General features: G+C 48.5%; 1 protein-coding gene across 2 annotated transcripts in view; it reads left to right on the top strand.

Moving 5' to 3' along the window:
- Positions 1-1,439: 1,439 nt before the first annotated feature.
- The window catches only part of LOC135978989 (R3H domain-containing protein 2-like), a 38,222-nt gene continuing 16,389 nt past the window's right edge, over positions 1,440-23,272 (top strand). The window contains exons 1-2 of one of the 2 annotated variants that reach the window (XM_065579651.1): positions 1,440-1,525; positions 22,240-22,435. In XM_065579651.1, coding sequence (XP_065435723.1) covers positions 22,271-22,435 — 165 coding nt within the window. In that variant the 5' untranslated portion in view covers positions 1,440-1,525; positions 22,240-22,270. Of the gene's footprint in view, positions 1,546-22,239; positions 22,436-23,272 lie in introns of both variants that reach the window. The other variant, XM_065579650.1, reaches the window with a different exon arrangement.

Genomic DNA, 23,272 nt, shown 5'->3' with positions numbered 1-23,272 from the left:
CCCTATTTCTCATTGAAAGTCAATGGGGCTTAGGTTCCTAAGTGTTCAAGTTACTTTTGAAAATAGGACTTAGGCTCCTAAGTCACTTAGATGTATGCATCCGAAGAAGTGGGCTGTAGCCCACGAAAGCTTATGCTCTAATAAATTTGTTAGTCTCTAAGGTGCCACAAGTACTCCTGTTCTTTTTGCGGATACAGACTAACACGGCTGCTACTCTGAAACCTGTTAGATGTTCTGGAAAGTTTTACCCTTAATCTCCATGCTGGACTGGGACACCAGACCTGGGCTTTGTTCCGAGCTCTGCCCCTTGTCTGCTGGGCGACCTTGGGCAAGTCTCTTCCTTCTGAGTCTCAGTTTCCCCATCTATAAAATGGGGGTGATGATTACTGACCTGCTTCATGTAACGTGTGCTGAGATCTACGGATGAAAAGTGCTAGCTAAGACCGTGGTGGTGGTGGTGGTATCTGTAAATCAGGGATGGTGAGCCTCCTTTTCTCTCCCCCACTCTCTGTCTTGTCTGTTTCGGTTGTAAGCTCTTTGTAGGTTGGACTTTCTAATAATGGGCCCATCTACACCTGAAACGCTGCAGTGCTTCAGTGTAGACACTACGTGCGCCGACTGGAGGGGTTCTCCCATCGGCGTAGGTAATCCACCTCCCCGAGAGGCACGAGCTAAGTCGATGGAAGAATTCTTCTGCGGCCTAGCGCTGTCTGCATCACGCGGGGGTGGATTTTTCACACCCTGAGCAATATAGTTCAGCTGACCTAATTTTCTAGTGTAGACCCGGCCTGTGTGTTTGTGCAGCGCTCTGCGCAGTTCGGCAGGACTTTGAAGAGTCTCTTCACGGGGGCAAGTTAAGTAAGAGAGCGGCTTAAAATCGCCTCACGGCTGTCTATAGGTTCCACCTTCTAGGGAATGCGAGTATTGTCAGCACTGAACCAATAATAAATGCTAAAAAAGAAGAATACAGTGGAGCTGCTAGAAATGCAAACCTCCCGCTGGCTTGGAGATGATGGTGATAGAGCAAAGTGATAATCATCTAAACCTATCCCTAACCTACCTCTGCTTTTACACGGCACTCTTCACAGCACTAGCCGAACACTTCAGTTCCCTTCCAAGACGATGCTTCTGTTTGTTGGGTGATCTTTTCTACAATAGTTATAGTGCCTGGCAGTAGAAGGGATGCTGTATCTTTAAAGCCTTCGCTGAGCCTTGCGGAGGCAGCTCCATTGAAGTATTTGAATGAGAAGGAGAGGGGGTGTGTATGTGGCTATTGGCAGAGCTGTATGACATCCTTCCAAACAGCTGGGCTCTGCTTTGCTTCAGAGCGGCTTGTCAGAGCAATTAGCTTGCTGTAGCGGCAGCAAAGATAGCTAGCATTTCATTGAGGGGTGGGGGTGGAGGTTTGGGGGGGGGGTGGGAGGGCAGGAGGCTTCCAAGAAGCAAAAAATCTCCTGGCAAAATTCCTCTAGAACCGGTCCTGGCGATGAAGTCTCCGTTGAGAACGGGAAATAGATGACTTGCGGTGAGTGCAGAACCACTGGGGTGAGTTTATTTTTAGAATAAAATCTCCGGTGAATTTGAGCTAGAGAGACCACCGGAGATTCGTTTCTCTAGATACAGAATATAATATTGATAGCGTTTTAAATGATGACGGTTTCTGTACCGCTCCAGTGTGGTGAATGAGTGTCAGGATTTCTGTTGGTCGAATGGGGTTCATTACAGAAATGTTCAATGCTCAGGTTGGTGCAGGAGTCTCTCTAGTCTCTCCTCCTTTGATGTCCGTATTTCATGCCGGGGGTTGTGAGCCGGCGCCGAGGCTTTCTCCTTCCTCCTTTTGTGATGCCGTGGATGCAGCTCCAGGAAACAGGGGAATCCCCCATATACATACTGCGTTCCTCCATGTCATTAAGGAGTTCCCCACGCCGGGCTATCAAGTCTTGTTGCGTTTTGGCTGCGCATTCGTGCACCTTGCTCCTGGCAATTTCTTCTCAAGTTAAAAAGAGAAGCCCCCCCGCTTTGCCAAATTAAATTTCAGGGGGCAGAGGGGGCTGTTTGGATTAAAGCTGCATGTTGACTGTTCGGATGTGAGCAATTGACTAGTTGGCTGGCTGTGTGCCATTTGACATATTCAGGCTAAGTTATGCAGTTAGATTTTCTACAGGGCTGTTTCCCCCCCTCCCCACCTCTTCTGGCTAAGATTTTTCTCATCATAAATGTTTTGTTGTGTTGGGCTGGATATTAACAGACTCATGAGGGGTTATTCTGCACCCCCAAACCTCCCCACACCTCTTCCAAAGAGTTGCCTTAAAATATAGGAGAAAATCCCACTCGATGGCACTCTCTCCACTTTAGAGCCAGTGTTGAGAACTGGTTCTGCTGAATACGACGCACTAGCTGGGAGGGCTGGTAGCTGAATGGACCTCTTTCCTTCTCCCCCTGAAAACGAGGCGAGTTGGTTGGTTGGTTGGTTGGTTTCTTTAATTTGAAAAAGCCCCAGAATGTAGAATTGTGAGCATCACCTGGAGCTGCTGCTTTGAATGGTGACACTTCAGCAATCGCTTAGGTTTTCAGCAAGGAGGGGGGAGGGGGGACTGGGATTATTTCCCTCCTCCCCAACTCCCCTTCCATTTTCAAACCCAGCTCCCGGACCTGGCATTACAAAGTTGCAGCTGTTTTTCCCCCCCTCTCGTCATCTCAGCACTGGATTTTATTCCTTGATCTATTCCATTTCTGCATCTTCCTTTGAAAACATCCGTGGCTTGGTCATTCGTAGTTGCTGCGATACCTGGTGGCTACCTAAAATGTCCAATGGCTAAGAGCTATCTTCTGCTACAGTATTATGAAGTAGGAGCAGTAGCCCTAGAAGGGGAGAGGTTTGCGGATGAGCAGGTGCCGGAGCCTAGACCCTTTTTTTCCACAAAAGTTCACCAGTGGCTGGCACACTTCATATGGTGCTTAAACAGCAGGAAGGTTTTAACAACTGTGGTTAACTCAACCCCAATCTTGTTGTTCCCGTATAATCCCCTAATTGAAAGCTATCCAGGCATCTTCTGCAGGGTTGCCGCTATGAAGTTTGGCCTTCAGTCTGTGCGTGTCTGTCATTTGCATCTTCCCATTCAATAGCTGGGAAGAAGTCAGGGAACTTTTGATCAGAATCAGGGCTGTACAAGTATTGGTACGTAGAAGCTTGGCTGGTTCTTTCTACCGGTTGTCTTTACCTTGCTGAGCATACAGTTCCAATTGGCCCAGACATGGCACATGAAAGCCTGCTCGATTCTCAAGGAGGAAGGGGTTAAAAGCTGTATTTACTCTTAGACACCCTTCTCCCTTTCCCGAAACAAGCTGCCAACCTGGCGTTTGCAAGCGTCTTTCTAGCTGGTATAGTCTGTTTCTGTTGTTGGTTCAGATGGAGGGAATTCTGCCTGGGGCTGTCTGACGGAGATAGGATGCTTGGTGGGGGGGGAACCATGCCAGGGACTGACATTCCAGCTTTGGAAGGGTTAAAGAAATCCCAATGCAGAGCAGAGCTGGCTTAGTGAATCTTGACACTGTAGAAAGTAGGTGGATAATTTCTTGCTAGCTTTTCAGGAAACCCCTGTGGTGGACAACCCTCATTAATCGCTGCTCTGACGTCAGGGATGGCAGTTCCCCTGTCTGTGAGCAAGCACAGTGATAGCCAGTGATAGGGAAGGAGAATTGGTGTGATATGGAGAGAGCTGTCCTGTGCCGCGACCCGGGGAGGAGATATTTACAGCTTCCACAGTTAGAGGAAACCTTGGTCCTTCCTCATTGATGTCCATCTTAATTATCCGCTTTTTTTTTTTTAAAACTAACTGTCTCCCCCCTCCTCCCCCAAATCCAAGACTTTAGATCAGGCGGAGGGGGGGAAGCTCTCACCCCAAAATCCCTGTGTGCTTTAGGAGGAGACCTTATAACCCCACTAATAGAATATGATTTAAATACCTCTTTCTGGCATCATTTAAACCCATCTTCTTTTGGCAAACCACCCTCTTGTTGCCTCTGCTTGCTGAATACGGTTCCCTTCACTTTGTCTGTCTGGTCTATGTAGCTCATAAGGTCTTTTGGGGCAGGGACCGCGTGTGTTGCTCTGTTTGTGCAGGGTCGAGCATGGTGATCTTGCATAGTCACGGCCACCATAACAATCCCGTTTTTCTAAGTAATTAGGCCTTAAGCTTGAGTGGCTCCTGACTAGTGCTGGGGACTGTGTCTGTCCCCCTGTGCGGTCCTCTCCAAGGAGGGGAAGCGTTACCCATCCACTGGTTTGTACAGTGCCTAGCACCGTGGGGTCTTGGCTCATGCCTGGGGCTCTCAGGTGGTGCTGTGGTATTACAAATAATAATAACTGCAAAGTGCTTTGAGATCCTTGCATGAAAAGTGCTATAGATGGCAAAGAATTTATTAAATCCCAGACAAATGTGGCATCTCAGAGGGGAGAAAAAATTCAAAGCACCTGAGACATTAGGAGTTGAAAATGTCACGTAGACCTAATGCCGGACAATCCCGTGGTGGGTGCAGTAAAAGGAGCTGCTGCAGTTTGTTGTGTTATGGCCTGGGGAGTAGAATTGTCTTCTCTCAAGTGTTTATGCGCTCCGCTTTGAAATCTCTGTCATGTCCCTGGCTAACAGGTACCTTTTCGGAATGGATTTTCTGCAGGGATGTCATTGGTCAGACTTATGCATAGCTGTGAGTCCACCCCCACCCCATCATGTTAAGTTTCTTATGGTTTGTGGTGCTAAGACAAAATGCCCATGGGGGGGCCCAGTGGGAGAGGTTATCAAAGACACCAGTGGGAGTCAAGCACCCAAATCATACTGGCTTTTGCTGGGAGTGAGATGCGTGACTGGTTGGTTGTGCTTGTGAAAATCTCATCCGTGCCACAGTTTAATGAGTCGAACAATTTTGAGCACTAAAGGTGAGGGGAGCGCTGTATTTGTGTGGAGCGCAGGTAACTTTGGGACTAATACGAGGGAGGTTTGAGAGGCCGGTCTGTAGGTAGCTCAGGGAATTAGGAGCCTGGAGAGCTGGGCGCTCGGAATGCATCACAGCTGATCCTGAATCCCAGCTACCTTTTTTGCGTGCGAATCTTCCTGCCACTCGTGGTATAAATCAAAGCTTCATGTTTGGAAATGGGATTTCCCTGTCAGCTCATCCCCCTCCCTTTGATCTCACAGCCAGATTCAGTGACGACAGCCATTTCCATCGAAACAGGCTGGGATGTCCAAGGACTGTGGCAGTAGCAGGAAAGGGAACACAGAAATGAAGGGACGAGGAAATTGCTTTGCACGTGCCAGGTTGTTTTATTCCCTCTTTGAGCCTATTCCCTGACCTCCGTCCATCCTGCTGTGAGGGAACCAACAGGGTCTGCTAAGAGGGAGTTTGCATGTGTCTCTGCTTTTCGTGGAGCCTCTGGGTTTAAAATTGGGGTTGATGATAAGATTCTGGATGATTATTTCTTGTTGTTGCTCAGTACTTAATAAAGGAAGGTGTTTCACGGCTCTGGAAGAATCCAGGTGCTTTGAAATCTGTGACCGAACCAGTTCAAGCTGCTGCGCTTTGGGAGAAGAGCTCTATTGTTGCAGAGGCCTATATTTAAATGGCACTTTGTCAAGCTAAATACTGTGTTCACACTTGAGACCATTTTAGGCATCAGAAGGTTGATGTTATCCCTGCATTATTCATGGAGGTTTATAAAGTACAAATTCAGCCTGGAGATAAGTCACTTCCCTGCCCCACCCCAAAACATTGTGGGGGCAAAACTAGCCAGACTGCAATTAGGCTTAAAATGTGCGCCAGCCCCATTTCCCTAGACCCAGCAGTACAGGGCCAGATCCTGACCTGGCTTTCGGGATGTAAGTTGCACCTTCTGAAATGAACAAGAAAGGCAGTGCAATGGATCAGCGTTTGCTGGACGCCCAGACGATGCCTGGGTGGGAGAGCAGCACACTCCTTCCTTAAGGGAGGAAGCACAGGGACATCCCGCACCCTGGCCACTGCAGGAGCTGCAAACTTCTCAATGGGGACTGCCTGCCAGCCCTAGCCTTCCATCTGGGGCTGTGGGAAGAAAAACGGGGGATTCTGGCCGACCTTTCCCCCCTGCACATGAGCAGAACGGCAGAGGTGTCGTTTTATCGTGAGTTTGGCTGAGTTTCCATCTGCTAAAAGCCCAGCTCAGGCTTTGTGGTTCTGGTTCTTGGGCATGGAAATGGCTCGAGTCCCTGCCTGTCATTGTTGGCCATCTCGCTCTCGTATGCTGCCTCCCTGCAATGTCCTTTCCTCTCCCACAGGCGGGTTAGCACGGCAGTGGCTATTTTCAGGCATGCGGCTGGATGGTTAGTACACGTCTTAATCCCATCAAAATAATAATCTCGCACTGGTGTGGCACCTTCTCCCCTCCAGCGGGATCTCCCAAACACTTTGCGAGATCAGAACATAAGAATGGCCATACTGGGTCCGATCAATGGTCCATCTCGCTGTCTCTGGCCCATGGCCTGTGCCAGATGCTTAAGAGGGAGTGAACAGAACAAGGCAATTTATCGAGTGATCCAGCCACTGTCATCCAGTCCCATCTTCTGGCAGCCAGAGGTTTAGGGACACCCAGAACACGGGGTTGTGTCCCTGACCATCTTGGCTATTGGCCATTGACGGACCTATCTCCCATGAATTGATCTAATTCTTTTTTGAAACCAGTTATACTTTTGGCCTTCACAATGTCCCTCAGCAGTGAGTTCCACAGGTTGACTGTGCATTGTGTGAAGAAGGACTTCCTTATGTTTATTTAAAACCTGCTGCCTATTCATTTCTTTGGCTGACCCCTGGTTCCTATGTTATTTGAAGGGATAAATAATGCTACCTTCTACATTTCTCCACAGCGTTCATGATTTTATAGACCTCTATCATATTGCCCCTTAGTTGTATCTCTTCTAATATGAACAGTTCCTGTCTTTTTAATCTCTCTTCATATGGAAGCTGTTCCATGCCCCTAATCATTTTTGCTGCCCTTCTATGTACTTTTTCCAGTTCTAATGTGTCTTTTTTGAGAGGGGTCGACCAGAACTGCACACAGTATTCAAGGTGTGGGATTTATATGGTGGCATTGTGATATTTTCTGTCTTATTCCCTGCCCCTTTCCTAATGGTTCCTAGCATTCTGTTAGATTGTTTTGCCTGCAGTTGCACATTGAGGAGAGGTTTTCAGAGAAATACCCACAATGACTCCAAGATCTGTCTTGAGTGATAACTCATTTAGACCCCATCATTTTGTATGTGTATTGAGATAATCTTCTCCAATGTGCATTACTTTGCACTTATCAACATTGAATTTCATCTGCCATTGTGGTGCCCAGTCACCCAGTTTTGTGAGATCCCTTTGTAACTCTTCGCAGTCTGCTTTGGATTTAACTATCGTGAGTAATTTTGTATCATCTGCAAATTTTGCCGCCTCACTGTTTACCCCTTTTTCCTGATCGTTTATGAATATGTTGAACAGCAGAGGTCCCAGTACAGATCCTTGGAGGACCCTGCTATTTACCTCTCTCCACTGTGAAAACTGACCTTTTATTCGGATCCTTTGTTTCCTATCTTTTAACCAGTTACTGATCCATGCAAGGACCGCCCCTCTATCCCATGATTCCTTACTTTGCTTAAGAGCCTTTGGGGAGGGACCTTGTCAAAGGCTTTCTGATAGTCCAAGTACTCTATATCCATTGGCTCACCCTTTCCCGCATGTTTGTTGACACTCTCAAAGAATTCTAATAGGTTGGTGAGGGATGTGTTCCCTTTACAAAAGCCATATTGGCTCTTCCTCAACAGATCACGTTCATCTGTGGGTCGGATAATTCAGTTCTTTACTGTAGTTTCAACCAGTTTGCCTGGTACTGAAGAGAGTCTTACCTGCCTGTAATTGCCACGATCGCCTCTTTTCCTTTTTTAAATAAAATCGGCATCACATTCGCTATCTGCCAAAGGTTGATTTAAGCAATAGATCACATAGCACAGTTAGTAGTTCTGCAATTTCACCTTTGAGTTCTTGCAGAACTCTTGACTTATTACTGTTTAATTTATCAATTTGTTCCAAAACCTCCTCAGTCTGGGCCAGTTCCTCAGATTTGTCACCGAACAGGAGTGGCTCAGGTCTGGGAATCTCCCTCACATCCTCAGCCGTGAAGACCCATCAAATGAATTCATTTAATTTCTCTGCAACGGCCTCATCTTTCTTGAGTGCTCCTTTAGCATCTGAATCGTCCCATTGGTTGTTTGGCGGGCTTCCTGCTTCTGATGTACGTTAAAAAACAGTTTTGCTTTTAGTTTGTGTGTCTTTTGCTAGTTGCTCTTCGAAAAACAATTTTGTCCTACCTAATTATACTTTTACACTTGAGTTGCCAGAGCTAAAGATCCTTTCTATTTTCCTCAGTAGGATTTGACTTCTAGTATTTCAAGGATGTCTTTTTGTCTCCAACCACCTCTTTTACTCCATTGAGCCACGATAGCATGTTTAGGTTCCATGCAGCTTGCAGGTATTTCACCTTTTTGACTGCTCCTTTTCATTTCTCTTGACCTGGCTTCCTCGTTTTTGGGCAGTTCCCCTTTTTGAAGTGAAAGGCTGCTGTGGTGAGTTCTTCTGGTATTTCCCCCCCTACAAGGATGTTAAATTGAATTACATTATGGTCGCTCTCGCTGAGCGGTTCAGCTACATTCGCCACTTAGGACTAAATCAAGAACTGCCTCTCCCCTTGCTGCTACTTGGAGCAACTACTCCTGGAACCTGTGTCTAGAAATTCTCCTCTGCATCCCGGTCTGGGGTGACATGTTCCCAGTCAATTGGGTGGTAGTTGAAATCTCCCATTATTATTGGGTGCCTGGTTTTGTAGCCTCTCTAATCTCCCTGAGCATTTCAGAATCACTGTCACCATCCTGGTCAGGTGGTGAGGAGTACTCTCCTGTTGCTGCACTCGAATTATTCAAGCAGGGGATTTCTGTCCATCGAGGTTCTGTGGCACAGTTTGATCCATATAAGGTTTTTACTATATCTTACTCTATGCTTTCTTTCACAGGTAGTGCCGCTCCCCCACCAGTGCGACCTGCTCTGTAATTCCTATATATTTGGTACCCTGGCGTTATCGTCTCCCATTGATTTTCATTGTTCCACCAAGTTTTTGTGAAGCCTGTTTTATCAATATGCTTATTTAATACCAGGCACTCGGGTTCACCCATCTTAGCGTTTTGACTTCTTGCATTTGTATACAAGCATTTAGAAAAGTTGTCAATATGTAGTTATCTGCCTCGAGGTGATGTAATTGAATGGGACTCTTGTTTGATTGATTGATTGTTTCTCTTCAGTTCCTACCTGTACTTTATCAACCTCTATCCTTTCCTAGAGTATCCCTTGAATAAATCTTCCCTAAAGGCTGTGTCTGTCCAAACCGTGTGCTCCTCCGTGCCTGTCATCTTTTCTTCAGCCCTTAGTTTAAAAACGAAGATATTCAAGGGAATTGTCTTGCCACTGAAATGCAGCCCCCTCTGGAACGTAAGCTGGCTGTGTGCAGGTGTACGGGAATACTACAATGACTGTTCGGGACAGGAAGTGACAAAGGAGCCAGCATTGAGTTGAAAACTGCAGGGGAATTAGGAACGAGAACGGAGTTGCAGAATTTGGAATTTTACACCCTGTGAAAAGCACCATGGGAACTCGTATGACTGCATGCGCTCAGATCCTTGAGTCTGTCTTAGTGTTCAGATAGCACAGTGACTGGCACGAGAGAAAAACGTAGATCGATATCCGAAGGTTGACAGCTCCAGCAGTCTCCAACACCATGTGGGGTCCTGCGGTTTTGCACCTTTACAGTGTTCTCAGCGATCAAATAGATAATGCTGACCCAAAGGGAGGAGCACCTCCACCTCTCCCTACAGAGCTTCTGCCTGCCTAAGGGAGGGTGTGTGTGTATGTGTGTGTGTGTGTGTGTGTCCCATCCACATGCTGTCCAAGCCTGACGCTGCTTGTCTTGTGAGGGCTGATGAGTTTGCAGCTTGAGATGGCTCGACTGGTGCCATATTGTTTTTCTGCATGCTCCCTGTCCGTGAAATGAACAGCAGCGGTAACCCCTGTCTAAGGGTACGTCTACACGGCAAAAAAAGACCCGTGGCAGCGAGTCTCGGCGCCCAGGTCAACGGGCTCAGGCTCACGGGGCTTGCACTACAGGGCTACCAAGAGCAGTGTAGACCTTTCTGCTAGGGCTGGAGCCCGGGCTCTGAAACCCGATGAGAGGGTGGGTCTGAATGCCCAGGGACCAGCCCTAGCGGGAACAGCTACACCGCTATTTTTAGCCCTGTAGCATGAGACTGAGTCAGTTGACCCAGGCTCTGCGATTCGCTGATGCAGATCTTTTTTGCAGTGTAGACGTACTTCAAATAGCTTTTAAAAATATTTATTTTGGGGCAATGAATGTAACGATTCAATACATGCATTGTATACTTGCTGCTGTCTGTTTTCCAGCAAGGGAATAATCGTTATTATATATTTATACAGCCCCTACGAGGATAAGGTATTTTGCACACCTGTGAGACGTTTTCCCTGCTCTGGGGAATTTGCAATCTGCTGTTTAACTCATGCAGCTCATCTCTGTATTAAACTTTCCTTTTGAAAACACGTGTAGGTCCAGGAACCGTGGTTTGTGCCAAGCTCCCCAGCAGCTTTTCCAGTTCACAGGATGACAGACTCTGAACAAGTGCAATTGCTAGTAACTCGGTTAAACTATTATTCCATCCGATACGTGGTTGGCTGTGAATTGATGGGCTACCAAAAGTTGACTTTCATTAGCCCACAGGACAACTATGCTCTATATTTATCGGTTCCCCCTTGTGCTCAAGTACCAATGCATGTGGCAAACCCCTCTATGGTTGTGGCCCAGTTGATGTCTTTGTATCACAAGAAGATTCTTTTAGCAGCCTTGATGCTGGGAATGTCAGAGAATGGATTACACGAGCAGCAAGTTAACATCTGTCCTGTTTCTTAGTGCTTGCATTGATCCAGGTAACAGAAATAGTTTATTTTCACAAAATTACATCCAAGTAATACGAATCCACATGTTTAACGCGTAACCAGGAAGAGCCATCGTGGCAATAATTTTGGCACTTCCCATAATGCACCTCATCCCTGGTTGTCGTGCTAATTAGTTAAGCAGGCGGTTTAGACCTGTGGAAGAGGACCGCCCTGTGGGGCATAGTCAGACTATCGGCATTCGCATGCTAGCATCGGGAAGAGTGGCTGCTCTGTCCTGTCTCCCCAGCGTAACGTTATCAGAGCTCATCTCTTCTGCCTCGGTACGTAATCTGTACAAAGATGGATTCAAGATGTGCCCCAGCTTGCTAGATGAAAGGAAGCAGGCTCTGCTTAATGGAACTGTGCAGCTGTAACATGTTTGTAGGGGCTCGGAGGTTCAGAGTCTTATGCGTTCTGTCAGCCAGTCACTTCAGATTAACTCTTCATGGGTGGAAAGACACTGGATTTCCTGGTACAGAATGAACTCGTGGGAGGGGAGACTGCTGACAACCCTGGGTATTGAAGGGTTAAATGCTGGTAAGCATTCCTAGATGGGGGGGGCCCAGCCACCGCGCGGTTGGCTGGAGGCTGGTATCTCTTACCCATGCAGTGTGAATGCCTTGGTGGCCATCCAGTAATTTTGGGAGTCGGATGTCCTACATGTTACACAAAGGAACACAGCCATTAGAAATGAACACGTCCTCTTGGGTCACATCTAGCTTCCCATTGCTTCCTGCCCCCTCCGCAGCATAAGCAGCATATGTAGGGTCTGTAGAGGGGCCAGTGGGGCTTCTTTGCTCAGACCGAGGCTTTGCACTAAAGAGGCGCAAGGCCTACATTGTGGGAATAAAGCTCATTTCCCCCGTCCACGATAGCATCATTTGTGAGACGGATGGAACGCTGGAGCTAGGGAGACGTGAGTGCTACCCTTTGATGAAGGGGACGTAGACAGTACAGTTGGGGAATAGGAAATCTGATCCCCAATACACTCGCATGATATCTAACTTATGGCTCCTCTCAGTGGATGCTGGAAACCTATTGACGTCTCATGGAAAGCTTAAATCTCTTCCTAGATGTCTTAGATCAGCTGCATTTCCCATCCCTCACTTGTGATTTCTATAGGCACTTATATAACAAGCCGTCCTCCACCCCCGGCGGCTCGTTCTGCCACCTGAAGCCGTAACCCTCCGCAGTATCATTTCCACAGTATCCACCTTTGTCGTCATGGGGGCCACTAAGACTTAAAGCGATGATTAAGTAACAGGAGCCTATGCCGTTGAGGACATCTGGCCTCCATCTTTTTACCGGGCACACGATCTCTTAAAGAAAGAGCTGGTTTTCAAACATCTATAAAAGAACAAGGAGAGGGGTTCAGAAGAGGCGGAGAAAATCTATGTCACCAAATAGGTCATTTTTCCAAGGCTTTGCACTGAGACAACCGGGGTGTTTGCCTTCTCTCAGAATGATGCTCCGAAGCTTTCTAATGTAGTGGGATATTCCTCCTTCATCCAACCCCGCTCCCTGTTGGTGGAAACTCTCCTTTCTTTTTAAGGAAGGCAGACAGGCGGATGGGACAGAAAAGGCGTCTTATAAGGGCACTTCTCTCATTAGCTTTCAAGCTCTTGCTTCAGTAGTTTCCTGGTACGTTGTGCTGCCCAAATAAGGCTTGATTTGTACAGAGGGCTGGGGGTGAGCCCTTTACGATCGGGTGCCACAGCCGGCTGAAGACAGCAGTTCTCCAAAACAGCCTCTTGATGCACATTCTAGTTGAATTTTGCCACAGTGAAAGTTTTACCAGTGGCTGCAATGGGGGAAACGGAAAATTCCCGTATGCAGTGAAATATTGCTAATATCGCTGTTGCTCAACCCAGCTTTCAGCGGTGGGCAGTACATTCGCCAGTGGAACAGATGCTTTTCCAGTGCCTCAGATTTGCAGCGTGCTGTGTGTCTCTGCTGCCCGCCTCCTTCCTGTGCAAACTGTTACATGACAGACATTTGCAGCAGTTTCGTTTTTTTTTTTTTTTTTTTTTTTAACTGCTAAATAAAAAAAACGTGTCGAGTTGCTCCTGGTGATAGAGCCTGTTGCCATGGAGCCGTGATTCAGATTGGCCGACCCGGAGGCCAATGAGCAAGCAGAACGGGAGAATGTCGTCATTTAACCTTGCAGGGTGTATTTATTCAGTGATATGCGACATTAATACCAAAGCCTTATATAGAGCTAGGAAATAACATACTGGGGCAAAGGAGGAGATTTTTTCTCTCTCTCTCTCGTCTCTCTTAAGGTTTGTTGGAGGGTTGTTTTTTTTCCTCATTGCAGTTGGGCATCAGTTTCCCTAGCAAAGCTGCCTTTGAATGAACAAACCCTTACAGCCCGACTGCCCAGGCTTCAGAACCAAACTTTTGATTGCCTACTTGCTTGGGCTGGCCTGTGTACTGCCTTTCCAACGCCGAGGCGGTAGCAGATAAGCTGCTGGCATGTGGGTTGCATATTTCTGAGCATTTTCGCTCTTCCGAAGGAATGGCTGGCTCGGTTTTATGTCCAAGGATCCCGTTTTAAAGGGATGTGTTTTTATTTCCTGGTTAGCCAAAGCAGCTGTTCTTTCAGAAGTACCAGGCTTTCTCCTTGGCATCTGGTGGCTACAGTCCTGTCTGTCCTGGAAACAACATTTTCCTACCACACGGCCAGAAGCGTAGGCTAGGTCTGGGTGTGAAGAATAGGCTCTGCTGGTCCGTAACGGGCCTGTGAAGGCAAAAATAATTACAAGAGTAACACAGAAGAGAAATGAGAGTTAAAAGCCCTGGAAAGATCCCTCCCCCCGCCACCACATGTTAAGGTCTACTTGATCCTTTGAAAATAATAACTGGCTAATCTTGTGTGCATGAGTTTAGTTTTTGAAACCTGGTTGAGCATTTTCCGTGCATGCAGGAGAAGTGTGCTGAATGGCCCAGCCAACTTACTGCATTGGCCCTAAAGCAATGCAGAATCCAAGATGCCGCACTCCAGAGCAGGAGGACAAGCCCTACTTTCCAATGGGCTTCTTAGCTTCTTGCAGTGGAGTCCCCGCTGTCTGGTTAGTCTCTTTAGTCTCCAGAAGAGAAGAATGAGGGGGGATTTGATAGCAGCCTTCAACTACCTGAAGGGGGGTTCCAAAGAGGATGGAGCTCGGCTGTTTTCAGTGGTGGCAGATGACAGAACAAGGAGTAATGGTCTCAAGTTGCAGTGGGGGAGGTCCAGGTTGGATATCAGGAAAAACTATTTCACTAGGAGGGTGGTGAAACACTGGAATGCGTTACCTAGGGAGGTGGTGGAGTCTCCTTCCTTGGAGGTTTTTAAGGCCCGGCTTGACAAAGCCCTGGCTGGGATGATTTAGCTGGGAATTGGTCCTGCTTTGAGCAGGGGGTTGGACTAGATGACCTCTTGAGGTCCCTTCCAACTCTGATATTCTATGATTTCCAGCAGGTGCAGAATGCTGCCACCTTTCCTCTCTCATACACCCAGAAAGCACGAACACCTTCCTCTCAGACAGCTTGACTGGCTTCCCATTCGTTTCAGGATCCTGTCAAAGCGAACTTGTTTTAAACACACCTCGCTGGGGCCTTTCCCAGCCAGTCCCATGGCTCCCCTCTCTGGTCCTGTATCCGACATCTGGCATCAAGCCGTCTCTCTATTCCTTTCTGCCGCCTCACCATGGCTGGCGTGAGAGCCTTCTCCCTTGCAGCCTCCTGCTGTGTCTCTGCCTGAACTGTTCAGTGCCTCTTTACCCCATCTCCTTTGACAATGTGTCACCCCTACAGCTCTTGATTCCTCTTTGCGTTTGCTCGGGAAAGCGTTGAAGGCTGCGGGACAGACGCAACACGCAGGAGCTGGATTGCACTGAACAGTTCAGTATTCGATGCTGTAAACTGAAATCTGCAGAGATCTCCGAGTTCCCTAGAATCCCCCTAGCACCACGTTCCTGGCCCGGGACAAGGAAACAAGGCAAGTTTCCAGCCATGAAGTAACTTGCAGAATCTGATGTGAACCCATCACTGTAAGCCCAGTAAGAAACAAGTCTAACTGATCCCATTTATATGTGATTTCCTGCCACTCCCTGCAAACTGGGCCCCTCCAAACTAGTAAATGCTGAAGTACTTCTTTCTGATTCACGTCCTTTCCGCCCTGGTTTAGCGTTCAGAGCAAGGGGCTGGGAGAGCCTGGCTCTGTCACTGACTTGCTGTGTGACAATGTGAGGGAAGTCACGTGACTTCCGTGCCTCAGTTTCCCCACGTGTTAAATGAGAAGCAGGCTGGGCCTGCCTCCCATGGGAGGTGGTTCTTTGGCATGGATTGAATGTCGTTTATTGGTGTTCACAAAGTGCTCAGAGAACCCCTGGTGAGCAGCAGCAGGGACCGGCAGGACATTAGATGGAGTTGATTGCTGTCTTAGGGAGGGGGGCAGTATCTGGAAATGTGCACCTACCCCCACCCCAAACAGGCCTGCAGGAAGGACCCTGCTGCTGCATTAGCTGGCCTGTTTACCCTGCCAGCTCCCAAAACCAAACTGACAAATTTGACAGCAGCTCCCTCTCCTCCTGCTGCTCAATGTATTCTCTCCTGACCCAGATTTTGTGGCTTCCCTGATGATGTATCTACGTAATCATTTCATCTCCCTTGTGAGGAGCAGCTCGGCACCGCCCCTCCCATTCCCCCCCACTTCCCATCCCGCCCCCGTGCATCCACCCAGCCCTGCGAACTTTCACTTTCTCCGCAAGTCGCTGGTTGTCACAGCGGATCATGTCAGCCACCTCCTACGCTGCCTCCCACGCGTGTCCTGGGGGAGCGGGGCTGATTCATTCACACAGAAAGGAAACCTCTTCTAGAAGAGCCTTTAATGAGACGCACCAGCAGAACACAATGTCTCTGCTTTGAATCTGCATGCAGAGGAGAGATGCCAGAGGACTCGGGTTTTGGGGTGGGGTGGTTGTTTTTGGTATAGTTAATGGCTATAAACATGGTGATCTTTTGTGAATGAGACATATGTAGCAGACTCCCTCCTCCCTCTGATGCAAAGGGGCCAAGATTCCGCCCCCTTGTCCTTCACCTGGATACGCTGCTGGTGGGGGGAGATGTTTCTGTTGCAGTGGGGTGGCTTTTGCAGACTATTCGCTCGCGTATTTAAGTGCAGATGTTTCCCCTTGGAAATAAAGTGCCAGGCTACAGAATATCCAGCCAAGCTGCCCAGGAGGTCTCCTTTTGCCACTGCAGGGTCCTGACCTCTAAACTGCCCCTACGGATCACAGAGCCACCCTCTCCCCGCGGTTTTTCCAGATCAAGAATGCGAAGGGGCTGAGTGCCTGGCTGTGCAGCCCAGTGCCCCAGAGGTGCGGTGCTTGGTTCCTGCGTGCCTGCGACCCCAACAGACTTCCAGCTCCCGGGGAAGGATCTTGAACTTCGAAATCAAATAACGTCTCCCTCTCAGGAGGGAGGCATAGTTGGTGGAAGGCAGGGCTCCGATTGAGCTGGTCATGTCCGTTATCAAGCCTGGGCTGTGATGGCACAGCTCGCTTGGCGTAGCCGTCACTTTGGATACCGATTCTGTTCTTTTGAGCAAATGCCCTTGGTCTGTTGGAACCTTCCAGCGGGAGGAAAACACCTGGGGCGGGGGGGGGCAGGGGAGAGGTGATTCCCTCATCTCCTCCAGGTGACACCTGCCAAAGGAAGCTGGTGTCAGACGGTTGTAGTCCTTGTTGTGATTGGCTGGGGAGTGTTACCAATCCATCCTATGCAAACAGGTGTCTCTTTAACACTAGTAAATAACAGCAGGTTCAGGCAGGCCTCACCTCCGGCCGGTGCCCCTCATGAGAAAGTCAGACCTGAATGGCTCCTCATGCACACATGTGAGTTGTGTGCAGGGCAGGGTGGTTTGCAGGTCCCTCGGCTGGGAGCCTGCAGTACGTTTTCCAGATTGCTTTCAGATCCTCTTCTGCATCGGCCTTCGGTGCTGGCTGGAACGACGGGTTGCGCCTGAGAGCTTTGCACCAGGCAGAGAATTGATAGCCTGGGCTGTGCAGAGCTGGTGCCAGCTAGCTGGCCGCAGGGGGCATGGCATTAGACATGTGCTGGGATCTCTGGAAGGGACTTATTCCACTGCTGCCTCTCGGTGAGGAGAGAACCTTAGCTGAACTGGTGAATCCTCACTTTGCCACTCTTTGGCAGGCTGCCTAGAAAGTTGCTTATGGGACTGCTGGTGGTTTTTTGTAGCCTTCCTGCTGCGAAATGAAACCTACCACAACAAGGCAGTGGCCTCTGGGACTGTTTACTTTCTCGGCAATAACAGGTGCCTTGGCTCTCCCCTCAGCATCCCCTTGGTGCCCATCTTAACATCCAGAGCCGCAGATGGGGACGTCCGCCACATAACGTAACTGGTGATACTGTGCATGCAGCAGTCAGGAGAGTTCAGTCCCGTCAGCAGCAACCTGCCCCTCCTCCGCTACCTTCCTTTGTTTTCCCAACAAGCCGCTGCAGTGGGGGAGTGGGGCATGGCAGGGGCAGATCTGTGCCTAGGCAGTTCTGCACTCTTGGCTGCCAGGGGCCGGTGAAAAGGGGCAATTTACAGTCACTGGAAGGTTACAACGTAACCTGACTCCTTGCTTCAGATTCAGAATTATAACACACAAGAACCCAGAAACAGTGTGTGGCAAAGCAGGCTGCTCCCTAAAGCCAAGAGGCCCAATCAGTCCCCTTTGCTCTAAGCTGGCTCTTTGCAGGCTGACTGTGCAAGCTCCCAAGGCTGCAAGGAGGATCAGGAAGACCCTGGAATGTAAAATTGGTAGCGTACAGTTTTCAGCACACCCCAGTTTCAGTCATGCCATTTCGCTTTTGCTCTAGTACATAGGAACTTCGATTCTGAAACTGACATGGGTACAAATCAAGGACAAGGTTGAAACTGACTGAAGACCCGACTGGAGCACGTTTGCCCTTTGTTACTTGTGGCTCACTTTGGTTCTTAAGGCCCAGCCAGAGAGCTTGGCTCGGTTTCCTTGCGGCTTTCTTGCCTTGGAGTGCTACAGAGCTCCTGGTACATGGAGGATTTTCCTGGAATTGCACGGTCTGGAAACCACTGCCCTGGCAGCAAGGGGATCGAGCTGGCATTTAAATCCTGTAGCTGAAAAAAACCCCAAACCCTGCAATACTAATTCTTCCTTTATCCCGCCCTTTGTGTGGGTATATCTCTGCTGCAGTGCCAGCTGATTACAGGTAAATGTACCCAACCTAGCTGTATCTGGCTAAAAACAGCAGTGTAGATGTGGTGCTGTAGGAGCCCTTCCAGGCCCTAGCTATGCACTTGTGTTGCTGACCAATGCAGAAGTCCTTGCTGCCGCATCTACGCAACTATTTTTAGCCATGCTAGGGCTGGTATGTCTACCCAAGCTGCACTGACCCTCAGATTGCAGTGGAGACAAACCCTGTGTGTACAGTGCCTAGCGCAGTATGGCCTCGACGTCAATTGGGTGCTACTATTGTACAAATAATTCATAACAAATGATACTCCTAGTTTTGCATGCAAGCCTAGAGTTTCTCTGCCAAGGTCCTAGCTTGTAATTGCATTGGAAAACCATTCCCAGAGAGTAGTTATCAGTGGTTCACAGTCAAGCTGGAAGGCCATAACAAGTGGGGTCCCCCGGGGATCAGTCCTAGGTCTGGTTCTGTTCAATATCTTCATCAGTGATTTAGATAGTGGCCTAGAGAGTACATTTATAAAGTTTGCAGATGATACCAAGCCGGGAGGGGTTGCAAGTGCTTTGTAGGATAGGATTAAAATTCAAAATGATCTGGACAAACTGGAGAAAGGGTCTGAGGTAAATAGGATGAAATTCAATAAGGACAAATGCAAAGTGCTCCACTTAGAGAGGAACAATCAGTTGCACACATACAAAATGGGAAATGACTGCCTAGGAAGGAGTACTGCGGAAAGGGATCTGCGGGTCATAGTGGATTACAAGCTAAATATGAGTGAAGACTATTGCAAAAAAAGTGATCATCATTCTGGGACATGAGAAGTAGTTCTTCCGCTCTACTCCGTGTTGATTAGGCCTCAATCGGAATGTTGCATCCAGCTCTGGGCGCCACATTTCAGGAAAGATGTGGACAAACTGGAGAAAGTCCAGAGAAGAGCAACAAAAATGATTAAAGGTCTAGAAAACATGAGCTAGGAGGGAAGATTGAAAACCTTGGGTTTGTTTCGTCTGGAGAAGAGAAGACTGAGGGGAGGCATGATAACAGTTTTCAAGTACATAAAAGCTTATTACAAAGAAAAGGACAAAAACGTGTTTTCCTTAACCTCTGAGGACAGGACAAGAAGCAATGGGCTTAAATTGCAGCAATGGAGGCTTAGGTTGGACATTAGGAAAAACTTCCTAACTGTCGGTGGCTAAGCACTGGAACAAATTGCCTAGAGAGGTGGTGGAATCTCCATCATTGGAGGTTTTTAAGAACAGGTTGGACAAACAGCTGTCAGGGATGGTCTAGTTATTACATAATCCTGCCTTGAGTGCAGGGGACTGGACTAAATGACCTATGAGGTCCCTTCTACGGTTCACAGAGAGCTTCCATTACATATGAATTCCCGAAACCTTTGCTTCTGGATTTCTGGCCTGCGTTTGCCCGAAGGATCAGCAGTTATCTTTCAGCGTTTTCACCCAGTGCCAAACTCAACGGGAGCCTGCTTATAAAATGGCCATTGTCCTGATGGCCAGATTCCTTTCCCCAATATCCCCCAGAATGAATTTGAACCAGTAACTGTGACATTATTAGGGGAGGGTAACTGTGAAATGAAAGATGTATTAGCGTGTTAATTTAGAACCTTTCACATCTCCTGCATAAATAAATAACAGGAGTAAAACGCTCTCCCTCTTGGGCTTGGGACGCGGAAATTGTTCCTGGACTCAGACTAGTGATTAGTATTTAAATGTTTGGTATTGCCAGGCCAGTAGCTGCAATAAAAGTGAAACCTGTGTTCCATGTTCAGCAGTGCTACAAATTAAAGTGGAATGAGGCTGAATTAGCCAGTGAATATTATCAATTCCCGTGCAGAGCCAACAGTCAATAAATCTTTGTTGTATTTGACTCTTTTTCAGCCACGTTCTGCCAAAGCGATTATTAAAACAAGTGGATAAACGTCAGCTGTGCATCCAGTTTCTAAGCTTACATTTTTTTAGCTTTTTGCAGTAGTGGTGTAGCCATGTTGGTCCCAGGATATTAGAGAGACAAAGTGGGTGAGGGTAATGTCTTTTCTTGGACCATCTTCTGTTGGTGAAAGAGACCACCCTTCTAGCTACACAGAGCTCTTCTTTAGGTTTTAAATGTAGGCTTTTTGTATTCAAGCAGTCTCAGTCCCAGTGCAGACATGTTCTGTGCCTTTTAAGCCAGCATTCCCATTTGTATATCCCCTTCCAGTATATCAGTAGACAGATATCAGGCTGTATACTGCAAATGTAGCCACAATATTTCAGAAGCATTGTCGTCCTTCGTGGGTGATTTATCCACCCCCAAATTTAGACGAAGCCTGTTCAGGTTATTTGCTCTGAAGCATCATTACCTACCCATTTAACAAAGTTGACTTAAATTGTTATTAGGTTTCAGAGTTAACATCTACTTTGATGACTGGAAGCATTACACTCTTCCGTCAGTTCTGTTGCTTCAGGCTGTCTGCATGTTGTCAATCAAAAGCGTCTGTAGCAAATTCTGCAGGAAAGGGGGCGACATGGATTTGGAATACAATGGGCCCTGCCCTTGCTGCCTCTGGTCTCTTCCAAACTGCAAGTTCAGAGCCGACTTTCTGAACTGATCCCTTGAGAAAGGTTAAGCAGGCAGGAAAAGTAAATCTCCACCTAACAATATATTAATACTAATAATCGCACCTGGCTCTTTTGGTCCATAGCTCGCAAAGCACTTTACAAAGAAGATGAGTATCATTGTCCCTGTTTTACAGAGGGGGAAACTGAGGCACGGGGCGATGAAGTGATTTTTAAGTGACTCACCCAACAGGCCAGTGAGAGACAGGAATTGAATCGAGGTCTCCTGCGTCCCACTCCCTATCCACGAGGCCATGGGGTGTGCTTTGCATTAGCGGCATTTCAGTTTACCCTCAGTGCACCTTGTGAAGTAGCCAGCAAAATGACACGTCTGTCGAAAGTGTGTTTGCGCCTTCAGGGAATCGCTGCAGCAAATGGCGCTGAGTGAAATAAAGCCGGTTTGCCTAGCGCCGATTACCGTGTTCCACAGCATAGGTGGTGCGTGTCTGGGTGGACTGAGCTGGATTGTGTGTATTGGAGGCCCTCTAAGGGTGATCCTCTGGACGTCAAGGGATTCATGCCTCCAGTCAGTGCTGGATTAAGATTTAAGCACTACAGGCCCGGCCACCTGGAATCATGTGGTTACATCAGCATCTTAGCTTTCATTCAAACCCGCTGCTGTGGGGGACGCTGCCTCAGCAGATGAGGCTCGGGGGGGGGGGGGGGGGGCGCACCTTCTCTGCCATCACCCCATCGTAGCTCTGCTGGGTGGTGTCGGCAGGGATCCCTGCCCCACAGCCCTCTGCTTGGATGGGTGGAGGTGGAGTCCTTCCTCTGGGGCAGAGCTTAGTCTGCCTAGAGGTCTGGAGTGGTGGGATTGGGCTCCTTACCAGTTTAGAAGACAATAGATGTGTGTCTGGCCCCTGCTGCTGCTATTACATGATGGAGGGGTGCGGGGGCAGAGCCACGGAATGAGGGTGGGGCACGAGCCACAGATGAGGGGTTGGGCTTGGAAGTGCCCCTAGGCATGCCCAGGATTGTCTTAATTCGAGCCCGCCTCCAGTTACAGAGAGAACCCCGTAGCTTCTGCTCGACAGCAGTCGGCAAGTTTCTGGCTTGAGCATGCTGTTGGCAAAATGGGACTGCATCCGAGAGGAGGGTGGGGGTGGGGAACCAGCTGGCGACAGGAAGTTGGGCATGAATCCCGGGTGCTCTTACTTGCACCGAGGGGAATCGCTGCATGGGAAGTATCGTAGGGATGTCCCTGTGGGCATTTGGGCTAAGGAGGGAGCAGGGCCATCCCACAGGGCAAATTGGGAGCGAATTGTGCAGGAGGCCAAGCTGTGAACTGAATGTCTCCGGTCATCCTGACTCCTCTCTCTCTGCCCCATCTCCTCTCTTCCTGCAGGTGCCCATCGCTACACTGCATTGCACTGAAGATGTCTAACAGCAACACGACGCAAGAGACCCTGGAAATAATGAAAGAGTCGGAAAAAAAGCTGGTGGAGGAATCTGTGAACAAAAACAAATTTGTATCCAGGTCACCGAGCAAGGAAGAGGTTGAGAAGGAAGGGGAGGAGGCCAATGTACGGCAGGAGTCTCAGGTAAGCACATGGCACCTTTTCATCCTGCAGTCCCAACGTTACCATTACGAGAGGCAATGGCAAACTGGCCCAATTTGTGGAGGTTCCCATTGCACCCCACTAGCCACCCATACTATTTGACGCTTTTGCAAAGGCTGGAAATGTTTGCATGAAACACCCACCTAGTTAGCGGGGAGATCCTGCCTGGAAAGGGTTATGCGGGTTTTGCTGTCTCGCTGAGGTGGGTGGTTCAGTATCCTACCCAGATGGGTGTAAGGAAAGAGGGAGTGGCTCTGTAGAGAGACAGAGAGGATATTGTGTGTGGGCTGAGCAGTCCTCAGGGAGGAACCCAAGTTTTGAGCTGAATTGTATCATCTCGGTGTTTTCTTTAACAAGCCAACCCTCTTGCAGGAAGTGGGTGAGATCCTCAGCTTGTGGAAATCAGCATAGCTTCAGCGAAACCACTGGAGTAACCACCAAGTCATGTCCCCTCTCTGTGCCTCTTTCTCCTGTCTTATGTCTACTTAGCCTGTAAGCTCTTCGGGGCAGGACTTGTCTCTTACTTTGTGCCCCATACAATGCCTAGCACAATGGGGCCCGACCACAGTTGTGGTCTCTAGGCACTACTGAGATACAGACCGACTGGCACCAGCTGACCTAGAGCGTGGACTTGTCAAGCACGTTGAGAAAGGCACCAGGGTATAGACTCCAGCTTTCTCAGAACAGGCTTGCGAGGTTGGCACGGAAGGGAAGGTTTGGAAAGATCCCAAAATGGATCTTGCTGAAGCTGCATCCATCTGTGTGTGAAACACGGCGATTTGTGGTAAAGTTCCACTTGAAGGTGCTTCCGTTGTACTT

This window comes from Chrysemys picta, unplaced genomic scaffold (assembly GCF_011386835.1).
Source record: "Chrysemys picta bellii isolate R12L10 unplaced genomic scaffold, ASM1138683v2 scaf597, whole genome shotgun sequence".
Classification (NCBI taxonomy): domain Eukaryota; kingdom Metazoa; phylum Chordata; order Testudines; family Emydidae; genus Chrysemys; species Chrysemys picta.
This window is presented reverse-complemented; position numbering and strand designations above follow the sequence as displayed.